The following is a 13,224-nucleotide window of genomic DNA, read 5'->3' on the forward strand; positions in this document are numbered from 1 at the left end:
GGAGATCCCGGGTTCTGAGCTTCATTTGCCAGATGAGATTTTTCACTTAAGCTTTGTTTTTTGCTTTTTCTCTTCCTTCAGGTTACAGCTCCATAGTGACCCTTGTAGGTGAAGAAAAAACAATCAAAAATGGGTGAGACTACTTTATGAAAGTTCCTTTAAGGGTTACTGTTTCACTTGCTAAATGTTACTATGAGAGAAGTGTATTCAGCTGGAGTTACCCAAAAAGTCTAAATTGGCAGTGAGCATGTGGAGAAACTTAGTAGAGATTCCAACTAACCACTGTTAAGTCAACATTGCTCCAAAACTAGCAACAGTTTTATAAGCAGTAAAATACTTGAATGGGGAAAGTGGATAATGAGGTTAATGTAGAGAGATTTTTCTCATCCAAAGGTAAGAAAATGTGAGTCTGTATTGGAGGTCTTATTCCCAGTTACTCTTCAGTTTCAAGCATGAAGCCTTGTGAATTCCTCATGATGTTTAATATTGCCTCCGTGTGGCTCTAGAACCTTTTTGGACAGGTGGGAGGTGTGCAGAAATTTCTGCAGTCCTGCATGGAGTGAAAGCATAACTCATTTTCGAGAATGGTTCCATCATTATTTACTTGCTGGAGAAACCACAGAATTAGTCTCCCCATCTCTATTCAACAGTTAAATACCTTTTTAATACTGATTTTAATCTGGACTGAAACAAGATTTTAGCACAATAGGTTTCTGAGCATTTCATTACAGCTTTTGAGGTTTTTTTGCTGCCTTTGGCCACGCCCAGAATTTCAAACCAGTATAGGAAGTTGGGGACGAGAGGTCTCCCTTCACTTCAAGTAGGCTTGAAATATGCACTGTACCATGAGGAACAACATTCAATTAAAGTCTGTGTTGCTTGCAAGAGAACCAAAAGAACTATAGAAGTAGTTAAGAGCCTGCTCCTCTAGCAAAGCCCAGGAGATGCTCACATGAAAGGTTGCCTCTGAGTGTGGGTAGTGTGCCTTGTAAGCCTACCTTAGTGTTAAAGTATGACATAAAAACCCTGGAAGAGACCTATTCTTCTTTAATAATGCTCTTTCATAAGGAACTCTCAAAGTAGGTTCTACCATCTAAGTTCCCATACTGTACAAATGGAGCTAGAAAAATTCCTGGAGTATCTCTTCTTCAGAAGTCTCAAAGAGAAGTTGGGTCTTGGATCTGGGCTAATCAGATCAGTTTTCTGCACTGCAGGACTTGTCCAAGTATTGGGAGTCAAAATCATGTGAAGACTTTGGTGGACAGAATGTGACCTATAGCATGTAGTCTAGGATTGTCAAACTTATTCAGTCCCCAGACTGTATTTGGGCCACCAGGCTTGTTGCATATCTGGGCTATGGTGGTGGGGCAAGTGGTGTTAGGGAGCCAGGGGGGTTGACATGGTTGTCACTCACCCCCTGCTTCTGACTCATGCCCCCAGCAGGGCATTGTGCCCTGGATTGTGGTGGTGGGCCCCACCCCTGTTCACCCCATTCCAAAATTCATGGTTCCATTTTTTGACACCTCAGGCTTAGTCTATTGGGAAGGAACTCCTTCATGGTTCTCTTACCTGAAATATTTTTATCTTGAATTTGTGAAAGGAGAGAGTTCTAAAGTAGTTAAATTTAATGGCTGTTTGGAAGGTTCAGAATAGTCTTAAGGCAGGGGTGGGTAAAACACGGCCCAGGGGCCAGATGTAGCCCACCAGGCCATTCTGTCCGGTCTGTGGGGTCCCTAAAAAATTTAGAAAATTAATATTAATCTACCCTGAGCTGCCTGTCATGCAGCCTTTGATGGCAGTAAGTGGCCCTCCGCCCAAAATAATTGCCTGTCCATGGTCTAAGGAGAAAGGACTTTATTGGGCACAGTGCAGATGAGGCTGCAAAAGAAAAGCAATTTGTTTCCTCGCAGGAGGGTTTCTTGAATGGATATGGTGATATAAAATGCATTTGCCTGCGTATAGCTTTGAAGGAACTAGTAATGCTTGTGTCTACTAAATGCTAAGTGTCTACTCTTTCCTTCCAGGTCTGTGCAGGAATCTAGCACCTCAAAGCAGGTAAGATCTGGGAAGGGATAACATTATGAATGGAGGTGAATTATGAAAACCCTTTTCTCACCCACCTTGTTGAGTGGTACCTAATATGGGTTGAATAAAGTTAGAGTTAAGTATCGGAAATACTCACGATAGCCAAGATCAATCGGCGTACTAAAAAAGCAGCACTTAAAGAAGGCATGTCACTGCTTTAAAAACCAGTCACAGTAATTATCTTGCATCAGAGATCTGCCCAAGGTGCTCCAAAATACCTGGTAATATCTCACCTGGTTTCAACAGAAACAAAAGTTTTGTGTATGTAAGGCAGTTGGAGAAGACTAAACATCACGTATGCTGAAACACCTCGCGCTACAGCTCACATTCCTTTCAGTTAGTCTTATGATGAAAAGCCCAAGATTGTCGAGGCACTTGTTCCACAATTGCTTATTCTTTCTTCAGTCGTCACATGGTTCTGTGCAGTGCTGTTCAGTACCTTTAGAATCTCAAGGCAGTGCTATGCTCTGGGAGGATGGGTTGGGGCTAATGTGCCTATAGATTCTGTGCCTTTACTATCTGGAAGAGTATTTTCACAGATCATTTGGATAGCCATGGATTTTGTGTTAGCCAAGAGTCAGTTTACCTCAAATCCATGATTGAAGAAAGAGTTGGAGGTCGGTAGGAGAAAGAATAGTCTGTTGTACTTCACAGCAGGTATATATGTTATGCTCCCCTCCGTGTGCCTTCTCCAGGCTGCAGACCTTAAAAACTCTATTTTAATGGACCATTTAACTTCTTTAGGTTGTTCAGGGAAGGCTCTAACTTCTCTCCCTCCTCCCCTCTATCTTCTCTTACCCTTTCTGTTGTTGAGTCTTCTTGCCTAAAAGTAGAGGTGCACCAATACAGGTCTGATATCGGATCAGTCCCAATATAAAAAAAAAAATGACTGTATTGGAAATCGGCCTGAAGTGGCTGATAATTTTGCCAATAAATGCCCATGCATGCCCTCAGCCAATTTGGGGCGGGGTGGGGGGGAGGTTCACTACACTCTGCGTGTGAAAATGGCTGCCAGCCCCACAAACTGCCCGCAAAATCTGCTGGCAGCCTCCTTGAGTTCGGAAGACCCCTTGTTATGGGTATTTTCCATCCTTCTGGGTGTTGCTGGTTCCCAGATGGGGCCAGGAAGAATTTTTTTGTCTTCCTGCAGTTACATGCCTGGGGTTGGGGGTTTTTTGGGGGTTGGTTGTTTTTTGTTTGTTTTTTTTTTAAGCCGTCTCCAGAAGTATAAGGTGTTGGCTGCAGTTAAGGCTGAGGATTTTGACTGTGATGTGCCAGTGCTCCTGCTGGAACTTAAACCCAGAGAGCCCTGACTAGAGGGTCTTGTCCTTCTGCTCAGGGTCAAACCAATCACTATATTTGGGGGCAGGAAGGAGTTTTACCCATGATCAGAATGGTATGGACTGTGGAGGTTTTTGCTTTTTTTTTTTTCTTTTCTGTAGTGGGGCTGTGGCCCTCTTCCTTGGATGTCAAGTGGTTTTGTAGCGCAGGGCTTTAGTCACTGGTCCCCCTGCTTTACCTGTGGCAGATTAAATTGTCAGGATTGAGTGGAGCCTTGCTAGTAGGTTAGACAGTAGATTTATATAGGATGGTTTGGGTAGAGATGATCCTGCCTCAGGCTGGGACTTGGACTAGATAACCTCTGGAGGTCCCTTCCAGCCCTACATTTCTTTGATTCTACAAACCTGCCACCTCTTTCTAACCTCAGGACTAAAGTTTTTAACACTCTCCAAATCCTTTGCTTAATTTTGCTTGGTTTCCATCACTACTTCATCCCAAGATTACCAGCCATCCTGATGATGGATGACCTTCAAAGGAAATGATGCACATAGTATTAATAATGTTGGTTGATTTAATGTCATCCAAAGCCACTGTCTGCTTTTCTGTAGATCAAGGCTGTCCAGCTTCTCAGCAGCTGGGGCTGCACACCCTGCAGGCTGCAGCAGCAAAGGCTGAAAGCTCCACCAGCACAAGCCACCTGCCCCTGGGTGGGTGGGTGCTTCTCTTTTCACTGCATTGTACATGCAGCTACCTTCAGCTCCCTGGCTGTGGGTTCTCTGCTGGACTGTGCCATGTGGCTGCAGGCTCCCACAGCTCAGGCTGTGCCATGCCACTCCATCCCATCCTGTCTCTTGGCTCAGGAAGCAGAAGCCAGAGGATAGAGAGGGAGTCTGGAGCCCCCAGCTGCTACTACAGCCAGAGCAATGAGGGAAGCAATGACTCAAGGTAGCCCCAGGGCTGCAAACGAACCCCTCATGGGCCACCAGTTGGACAGCCCTGCTGTAGATGTGTAAAACCATAGGGACCAAGGCTAGTCTGCAGTAACTGCCACCTCCAAGCTGCCAGGGTGCATACACTTGTATGTTCCACAGTTGTTCTGTGCACTTCTGTTGATTTCTGCTGTCATCCAGCAGCTTTCTTGCACTCGGGAGAAGGGTTGTAGGGTTGTAACTGCCATCCAAGGGGAGGATTCTGTTGCTTGAGAACAGGTTTGAGCTTAGGCTTGTTCAGTTTTGCCAACAGAACTCTGTAGCATAGACTAGGCCTGAGTAAACTGCACTAATTTAGGAAGCAGCACAATGGCAATCTTGTGGAAGTAAAGGTCATGCTAACAAGAACAGGTCCCTTCCATGTTCTTTATGACCTCCTAGCGTGGAATTAGTTGTCTGAAATAGCGAATGCCCTCTTAGTGATTGTGTACCCATTTGCCATTGCTAAGAGAAAAGACCAATATCTGATCTATTACCAGCCAGGTTGCAACCAGCAGTCATCTGTCCTTGATCATCTTTATCATCAGATTGTCTGTGTGTTAAGCCAGCTCAACATACCATGGAACACAAGGGTTTGTTGTTAATATCTGCTAGTGTGCTAACAGCTTTGGACACCTGTAACATTTAACTTGATTTAAATGCATTTTAAATCTGAACTGGATAGACATGCAAGCCTGTTAATCCAGTTTAAAGCCATCCAGAATGGTTCAGAAACGTACTTGGAAAATCAAATGCTCTTTTGAACCAATTGATAGTGCACTGATATAGTGTTACTTGTGGTCACCAGGTTTTCTGTGACATGAGTCTGCTCAGTCATCCAAGTATCCCACACTTCATTGTTTCTCTCTCTTCCTGCCTTCCCCCCCACCCAGTAACTGCAGCCAGAATTCTAGTGCACCTTTTAAAATTTTGTTGGCACTTTTTCATCCATGAGTTCCCTTGCTCTCATAAAAGCTGTTTCTAACAACCAGCTTGTCCTCACTTTTGATGGTGGCCCTTTGTCATGCCTCCCTAGGCCCTGGGAATCCAAAAGCATGGATTTTATCATTCCACATAGCCATCCCAAGTTGGGCAAGCATACTGCAGACTTTCCTTAATGGCAGGCTATTTAAATTTATTGAATTTGTGTTGAGGAGAGGAGGGAAAAGAGAAAAGTGGAAATGCCCATAGCCATAGGTTGCCCATCCATCCCGTGGGGTCCTCAAAGCATAGGTGCTATCATTCCATGCCCTTTGCCTTTAGGAGAAGGATACAGTATACTCTGAAATGAGCATAAAGTCCTTATTTATTTGTGTGGCACTCATTGAGACCTACTTGTCTTTCCTGCTGCAGGATCCTCGGGGCCCCAGGATGTCCCTTCGTACTCGGAATGCCAAAAAAATAGCAATCAGCAACCTTGCCTCTCAGCAGCAGCAACAGGAAGAGAGTAGCAAAGGTAATTTTTAGAGACCTGTTGCTATCTGAGGAGAAAAGGAGTCTGTCATGGACTTGGTGGGAAGTCTAACTGAGGGTTATTTTAATTGCTTTCACATCCTACTGGTGAGTTCAAGAGACCAATCGGATCTCCAGCAAGGTTGCGACCAGCAGTCATTTGATTTGGTGCGGGATTTTTAGTTTTTTCTTTTTATCATTTGTTTTCTGGCATTATGGCACGGTTTTCTCCGTTCAGGAAGCTTTTGGGAATTGTGATTTCCTCTAAAGAAGCTGGGCGGGGGGGGAGTGGTCCTGGTATCTCGTGGGCAGAGGTGTGGGGGCTGAAACCTCCTACAGACTTAGGCAGTGTATCTTAGCAGGTTTGTGAGCAAAAGGCTACAGCATTTTATGTTAATGCACTGTTGGCAGCATAGTTTTACGATATTTTGTCTCTTAACATATGACCGAAGTGTCCATATTGTTTGAATGCTATATGATATTGTTTCTTGTGTTTAGAATGAAAGTCTCTTTTTTTGTGTGGCTCCTGGCACCTGCTGGGCAACACTTTTTTGTGACTTACTATTTACTCAGTAGGCTGAGCTGCTAAACATAGTCTGCCTTCAGATTTCTGCTAAAGGGAACTTTTTACCTTGGACTAACTGTAGGCATTTCTCTGCAGAGTGCAATTCAAATGAGAGTGGTGAGACCCTGGAACCTCCCCAGAGTGTGAGGTATGTTCTTGAAGTACCACGGGAACAGCGGGAATAGGCTGGCTGTCTGGATCGTTTTTTTTGTTTTTTTTTGTTTTTGTTTTTTTTGTTTTTTTTTGTTCAACATTTTATGGTTTTGATGGAAGCTAAAAGCCTCAATCTGTCTATATTAAATTCTCTTTTTCTCTGCGCTTTGTAGCATTGTATTATGAGAACTTGTCAACCAGATAATTAAACAAGCCACAATATGAAAAGCCACAAAATAAAATGTCTTTAAAATCCATGAGACAGAATAGTTTGAGGCTGTGCATTTTTGTCAGTATCTCACTTTGTAGCTGCTTGGGTTTCTGTCTGTTGTTTCTTCTGTCTCTCAATGACTCTACCTTTCGCCAATATGTGGCATGGAGAGGAAGCTCCAGCTTTCAAGATGGGGACTAGGGTTGTGCGGGTGCTAAGGCACACAGTTGAAAGCACAGACTTTGCAAGTTCGAGGCTATAGCAGAAGCGCTTATGGTGCAGCACTGTCAAATTCCAGCAAGTCCTGTGAATTCTGCTAAATACCTTGTCACACAAGGACATGAGAGAGGAAGGAAAGCTTTCAAGATGGGTGATCTGTCCAAGAAGTAGTTTTCACTATCTCCTTGGTTGACCTTGTTCTTTGAGGATTTGGCAGATTGTTAGTTTGTGTTAGCTTCTACACTGAAGACTCTGGGGAATGGGATAGTAGCATATGGGTGAGTGAGATGGATTGTGCACGCTCCTAAGATCAGGAGAAGGGAGTGCCAGTATAGTGTGACTGAATAATGGGGACTGAATTAACTTTTGCAGGAGAAAACCAAGTTATAAGAAAGCTGTGGATCAGCTGTATGATGGGCAGCAGGCAGAAGAAGGTGGGCTCTCCCCTCCAAGAAAAAAGACTCCATCTCCTCCCTGCCCAGCCAGCAAGGTAAAGCAATGTCTCATCCCCAGCACGTGTTCTCTTCCCTGTTCTGTCAGGTACTGACTGATTCGCCACACTCTATTCACAGGTTGTGCGTCCTTTCAAGACCTTTTTGCACACTGTGCAAAAGAACCAGCTGCTCATGACGCCAAGCTCTGTGGGGCGAAATAATGTTGTGAAATCTTTCATTAAACACAACACTCCACTCCGAACTGATCCCAAGGTAAGGAGAGAAGTCCTCTGTCTATGTCTGTTGGATGGAAGGGTTGGGAAGAGCCAGTCTAGCTGTTGGGCTGCGAGGGTTTCTGAGTTTAAAAATGCTAATGACAGAGCTTTGAAGCATAAGCTTCCTGGGTAATGGTAATAGAGTAAGGAGAAAATTGGGGGAAAAAAGATGGCTCTAAGTAATTAAAACATCCTTAAATCGGTCATTTAGCAAGAGTGGAGTCCAGGTTTCTGTGGGGCTGTGCCTGGGTGGTAGCATTCTATCCTGAGTGTCAGTCATTGCAGGAGGAACTAGATTTGACAGGAAGACAGAGGCTGTGTGGATTTCTTAACACTGGTATGAATAATGTAGATCAAGTTTACAGGTGTTTTTAGGATACCCTGTACATCTTAAAGCTTTTCCATGCACAGAAGCAGCAGTTCTCTGTTGAGCTCAAACACTTCTTCCAGTTTTGTCATAAAATCTGAAGGTCATTGAATACCCTTTTTGTCAGAAGACACAGGGCCTGATGGTTGAGTCAGTGTGGGATCAGTAATTCAGAGCCTGGGAGCTATTGGTGGTCAGAATCAGTGCAACCTGATTGTTGTGATTAGGAGTTGACAAGGGTGGGATTAAGACCTTGATTCTGGAAGGTGCTCTGTGCAGGAACACACTTGCCCTCATGTAGAGTCTCACTCTTCCAGACCCCTACACTTGCCCGCAGCAGTTTGCTGGAGTGATAGGAGTTTGAGCCAAGAGGTCTGGTTCTAGGATTATATGGTCATTTCCAAAAGGAGTAACTATTGGTTTCCTTATATTCTGTTTACACAGGGCAGTTTTGTTGTAAGTAATGACTACGTTAATCTAGTGGACCAGAACTTATAGTAGATTCGCTTCTCACATTACTAACAGGCACTGAGCCCTCTGTCATCCATCCACTGACATGAATGCAAACTTCCATGTTTTTTGAATCAGTGGGAGAAGAGAAATCAACCTTTTGAAAGGACAGTAGGAATCTGAGAATTTGTTGTCATTCTGAATGTGCGTTTGTGCAGGGGATTGGACTAGATGACCCTTGTGATGCCTTCCCAACCCTATGATTCCATGAAAATAACTTCACTGAAGTCCAAGTAGAGTACAGGGGGGTGGGAAATAGAAGAACTGTGCTTTAAAAAGGCAGGAATTTGGATACTATGGCCAAGATTCAGCAGCCTGTTTCTAGTAATTTACCACTGGAACAGCTAATGCAGTGCTAGAAGTCTGCAGGCTTGCACCTGTTAGTGGGTCTTGCTGTACTCTCAAAAATAGGCTTCTCTTCTCCCCATTAGTGAAGGATCCAACCTGCAATTTAACCTCACTGGTGTTCCTATTGACAGCACAAGCCTTTCCTTAACTAGTGGGGGTGTTATCATTGCAAGGAAGGGACTCCTGGTTCCTTTGCTGCTATCACTGCATGGAACAGGGTACATTGCAACTTCATTCTAGTCACAGCCACAGATGATGCAGAGTTCAACAAGTGTAAGTCCATGCTTCCTAGTGCAGGCTGTTTGTCCAGAAGAACCTCCATAAATGTTGACCAGACCTTGGTCGGGTGGTTCACATTTAGCACAATACAGTTTTTCTGAGTAGACAAGGTCAACCCTTCTAGTGAAGAGCAGGGTAAAGCCAGGAATTTATACAGGCACCCTGGATATAGTCTCCCTAAAACAATGAGAATGCTCTGGTAGAATCACCCATATTCTTTCTCTTTTCTCTGGCAGCTGTTCCAATGTTACAGGATCTTACTTAGTATCTAGAGTATTTACCCTGCTTCCCAGGTGGGGATGCAGTCTTCAGTGACGTTTATGTTGACCTGGCTTAGTCTGCTACCAGTATCTGAGCCTGGTAAATTTGGATCTAGTTTAACTATCTGCAGTCCAGCCACTGCAATCACTGCTGTGCAGAAGTATCATTAATGCCCTGCCCTGGAGGCAGTCTGGCTGTTATATTTGCCATTTAGCCTGGGTTAAGTAGGTTGTGCTTGAGATAAATCGATACAAAATTCGTATCTGCTTGTCCTGTGGAGCTGTGATTGAGCCTTTCCAGGCTGCCTCAGCTGGAGATACGCAGGCCATGTTGCAGAGCATTGAGAAACTGCATGAAAAGTAAGAGCAATGGGGGATCTATGAGTTTGATGTGAGCAAAGGTTTCCTCTCCCAATTCCTTCTGTGCTCTCTGGTATCTTAACACTAACACTAGCTAGTGATATTAGGTCTAGTGTAGTGTATTTAGCAGAAAAGTAAACTGCTGACAGCCTTGCCTGCCTGAACACACTGCAGAAATGTACTGCTTGGATCTTGGGCTTAGGTTTCTGAACCAACTTCCAAACCTCCTTTCCCACTCCAAGAAATGGTGGCAGCAGAGTTAAAGCTGGTGCCCCTGTCCTTTTCCATTATATCTATTTATACCTGCCCAAGGTGGCTGTGGAACAGAGCTGCTTGCACTCTGTTCAGAGATGTTCCTTTCCCAGTCTGTGTGTATAGGCTGTGGCTGCAGTAGCAGTTTCCTGGTATGTTACCAAACAACCTGGGGCAGAAATGAGCCCCTTCAGGCAGGTGTAAGCTGAGCATCCTGTCTACCTCAGGAGAAGGAGCGGCAGCGCCTAGAAAGTTTGAGGAAAAAGCAGGATGCTGAGCAGCAAAGAAAACAGAAACTGGAAGAAGAAAAGAGAAGACGCCTAGAGGAAATGAAACTGTGAGTTGCTTCTTCTTCTCTGACTTGGCTCCAGACTGCTTCTAACTGGGTCTGGCTATGTGTAAGTTGTGCGTATTCTTTCTGCAGAATGTACTGAATGTACAGCCTTTCCATTCAATCTGCTAAAACTCTTGCCATATTGATTACTGCAAGATCCTTTTCTCTGGCCTAAATGCTTGTAGTTGGGCCCAGCTTATATCTGTTCCAAGCGCTGCTGCCACATTTGTTCTCTGAACCCATCACCTTGAACTCATCCTCTTTCTTTATATACTCTTACAGTGACCATCCCTTCTCAGTTGCATCACATGTTAGCTACTTAAGGCCCTTTGTAAGTTTATCCTCACTCTACCAACCATTTCTTCAGCACTGAAAAGTCAATTTGTGTCTTTGACCTGTGATACTCGGTCTATCACCCTTTGAAATGTTCAAAGAAGCATCATTTTGCATTCTGTTGTGCAGCCCTTTGTGCAAGAGAGGAGCTCCTTCTTGGCAAAAACTTGGCGATGAGTAAATTGTTGGTATGCTAAAATCACTCTCCAGCATGCTGATCAGTATTGTTTTCTCAATCCTATACTTTCCCATTTGTATCTGTTAGGCATCTCTTATCTTATGCTTAAATTGTAAGCTTTTGGGAGGAGGCCCCTCGTGTGTTTTGTAAGCAGGCAGAGCAATGAAGTCATGGTCTTTGGGCACTACAGTAATAAAAACTAGAACCTGAACTGTGTCCTACAGGAAGCGGGAGGAACGTCTTCGCAAGGTGCTTCAGGCTCGGGAACGTGTTGAGCAGATAGAAGAAGAAAAGAAACGGCGCATTGAGCAGAAACTTGCTCAAGTTGATGAGAAAACTGAGAAGGTAAGGCCATGCCTGACTACAGAGTCTCTTGGGAATGCTGGTTTCTCAGGGGAATGGGCAGAGCATGCAGTAGGAATAGAGATAACTCCATTCTAATGGGTCATGTCTTTTCTTAGAGGAAGGAAAGGGCAGAAGGATGCTGCCCAAATTCAGAGAGCCAATGTACAAAGTTTTCAGTAGATCAAAGGTCCAATCGGAACCTCAGAGCTAATGGTTTGAACCCCTTGGGCGATATTGCTAACCTCAAATAGAATCCCTTGTTGGCTGGCATTATGAGGCAGAATGGGGTACACTTAGCACCCTAGGCTTCATTACAGGTCGATTCCCAATCTGGTTAATGCTAAAGAACAGACAGAAATAGGCCATCTTTCTTATCCCACCTTCTGTTTCACCTTGTGCCTGAGGTTCTTGCATTGTCAAAATTGAAGTGAGGGCAGCATTGTCTGCAGGGCCTATCTTCCCCCTTCTTTGTCTCCTTATCTATAGCTTGTTGCTTTGCTGCTAAAAAAACATTTAAACCAGATGGAAATCAGACTATCTGGCTTTTGGTCTGCTTTGTTCCTGCCATGCAAATAAAAACCTACTGTGAGGCAATGGCTATGACTATTCTGAAATATGCTGCATATGTGCTGATGAACTGCTTAGGTGAACTGTCCCAAATGCTGCTGGACGCTGGACTGTCTCCTATAGTTGTACCAATAGGCTGTATTATACACACCCAGAGGAAGAGTTTTACTGCTGCCAAACCATTTATGATAAAAGGCAGTGGTGCCCACCCTTTTAGCACTTCAGACTGGATGTGTGGTGTAGGGTGGGTCTGCAGGCCCTATCCAGTCTGTGGGCCAAATTTGACATACACCAGATTGGTCCCCAGTCCTGTGCACCTGTGATGCCAGCCCCACAGGTGATTGGACCCACTGACCCTGCCACCCTAGCTGTAGCCCTCGCCCCATGCATGCTGGATCAGACCCTGTGGACCAGCCCCAGCCCATGCATGCTGGATCTGGCCCTGGTCTTAGCCCTGCACATGTCAGTTCTAGCCCCAGTCCCACACCGATTAGATTGGACCCTTCTGCCTCAGCCCCCCACACACTGGCTTGGGCCCGTTGCCCTAGCCCCAGCTTCAGTCTCAGCAACCCTGCATGACTGAAACTTACTATCTACTGCTACACTACACCTGGGTGCTCGCAACCCCTGCTACATTTTGTACCAACAATGCCCCTCCCACCCCCTGCTACACTGTCTCTCTCAGGCTGGCTGTCCACTCCCTGCACTGCTCTGCCCCTGGAGCCTCTGGCTGCTATTATAGCTGGAGTGATAGAGGAAGGTGTCTACAGGAGCCCTCAGGGCCACAATTTAACCCCTTGTGGGCCCATACAACCCACAGTCTGTCTGTTGGAAAGCCCTGATCTAAGGAACAGGCAGATTCTGGACTCTGTGGAGAGGCCACCATGCCTCATAATAAGATTTATTTCCTGCACACTACTATGATACATAGAGGGGAAAATGTCCCATTTAATACTGTAAGGTCTGGACATTTGTGTTGCTCAGGTGCGGGAGGAGAGATTGGCAGAAGAGAAGATAAAGAAGAGAGTAGCTGCCAAGAAAATGGAAGAAGCTGAAGCTCGGCGCAAACAAGATGAGGATGCCCGAAAATTGAAAGCACTGCAGCTGGTGAGAGCTATGCTGGGGCCTGCTGTACAGGAAGGGCAAAGATGTGCCAGGGTAGCATGTAGTAAATGGTATACTCTACTCTGTCCCTTGGCCATCACTAGAGTTAGAGGTTCACTGATACATTGGTCTGATTTTTGGATCGATACCGATATAAAGAAAATTGGCTGTATTGGAAATCGGCCCAATGCTGCCGATTAAATGCCCATGCGTGCATGCAGCTCAGCACACAGGCAGTGTGGAACGCAGCCCAGCAGCTTGGAGAGCTGCTTGGAGAGCTGCTTGCAGCTGGTAAGTCTGTTGTGGGGGAGGGGCATGTGGGGGGGCGGATCAACACAACACCC

The 13,224-nt window shown here is 45.1% G+C and overlaps 1 protein-coding gene across 1 annotated transcript in view; it reads left to right on the top strand.

Annotated features, from left to right (window-relative positions):
* INCENP (inner centromere protein) overlaps window positions 1-13,224 on the top strand; it is a 34,689-nt gene that overhangs the window by 10,030 nt on the left and 11,435 nt on the right. Inside the window, exons 4-13 of the mRNA XM_014524533.2 lie at window positions 82-133; window positions 2,025-2,055; window positions 5,688-5,790; window positions 6,448-6,499; window positions 7,307-7,424; window positions 7,507-7,641; window positions 8,455-8,466; window positions 10,247-10,356; window positions 11,089-11,209; window positions 12,761-12,883. Coding sequence (XP_014380019.2) covers window positions 82-133; window positions 2,025-2,055; window positions 5,688-5,790; window positions 6,448-6,499; window positions 7,307-7,424; window positions 7,507-7,641; window positions 8,455-8,466; window positions 10,247-10,356; window positions 11,089-11,209; window positions 12,761-12,883 — 857 coding nt within the window. The remainder of the gene's footprint in view (window positions 1-81; window positions 134-2,024; window positions 2,056-5,687; window positions 5,791-6,447; window positions 6,500-7,306; window positions 7,425-7,506; window positions 7,642-8,454; window positions 8,467-10,246; window positions 10,357-11,088; window positions 11,210-12,760; window positions 12,884-13,224) is intronic.

Source organism: Alligator sinensis, unplaced genomic scaffold, assembly GCF_000455745.1.
Source record: "Alligator sinensis unplaced genomic scaffold, ASM45574v1 scaffold973_1, whole genome shotgun sequence".
NCBI classification, from domain to species: Eukaryota; Metazoa; Chordata; order Crocodylia; family Alligatoridae; genus Alligator; species Alligator sinensis.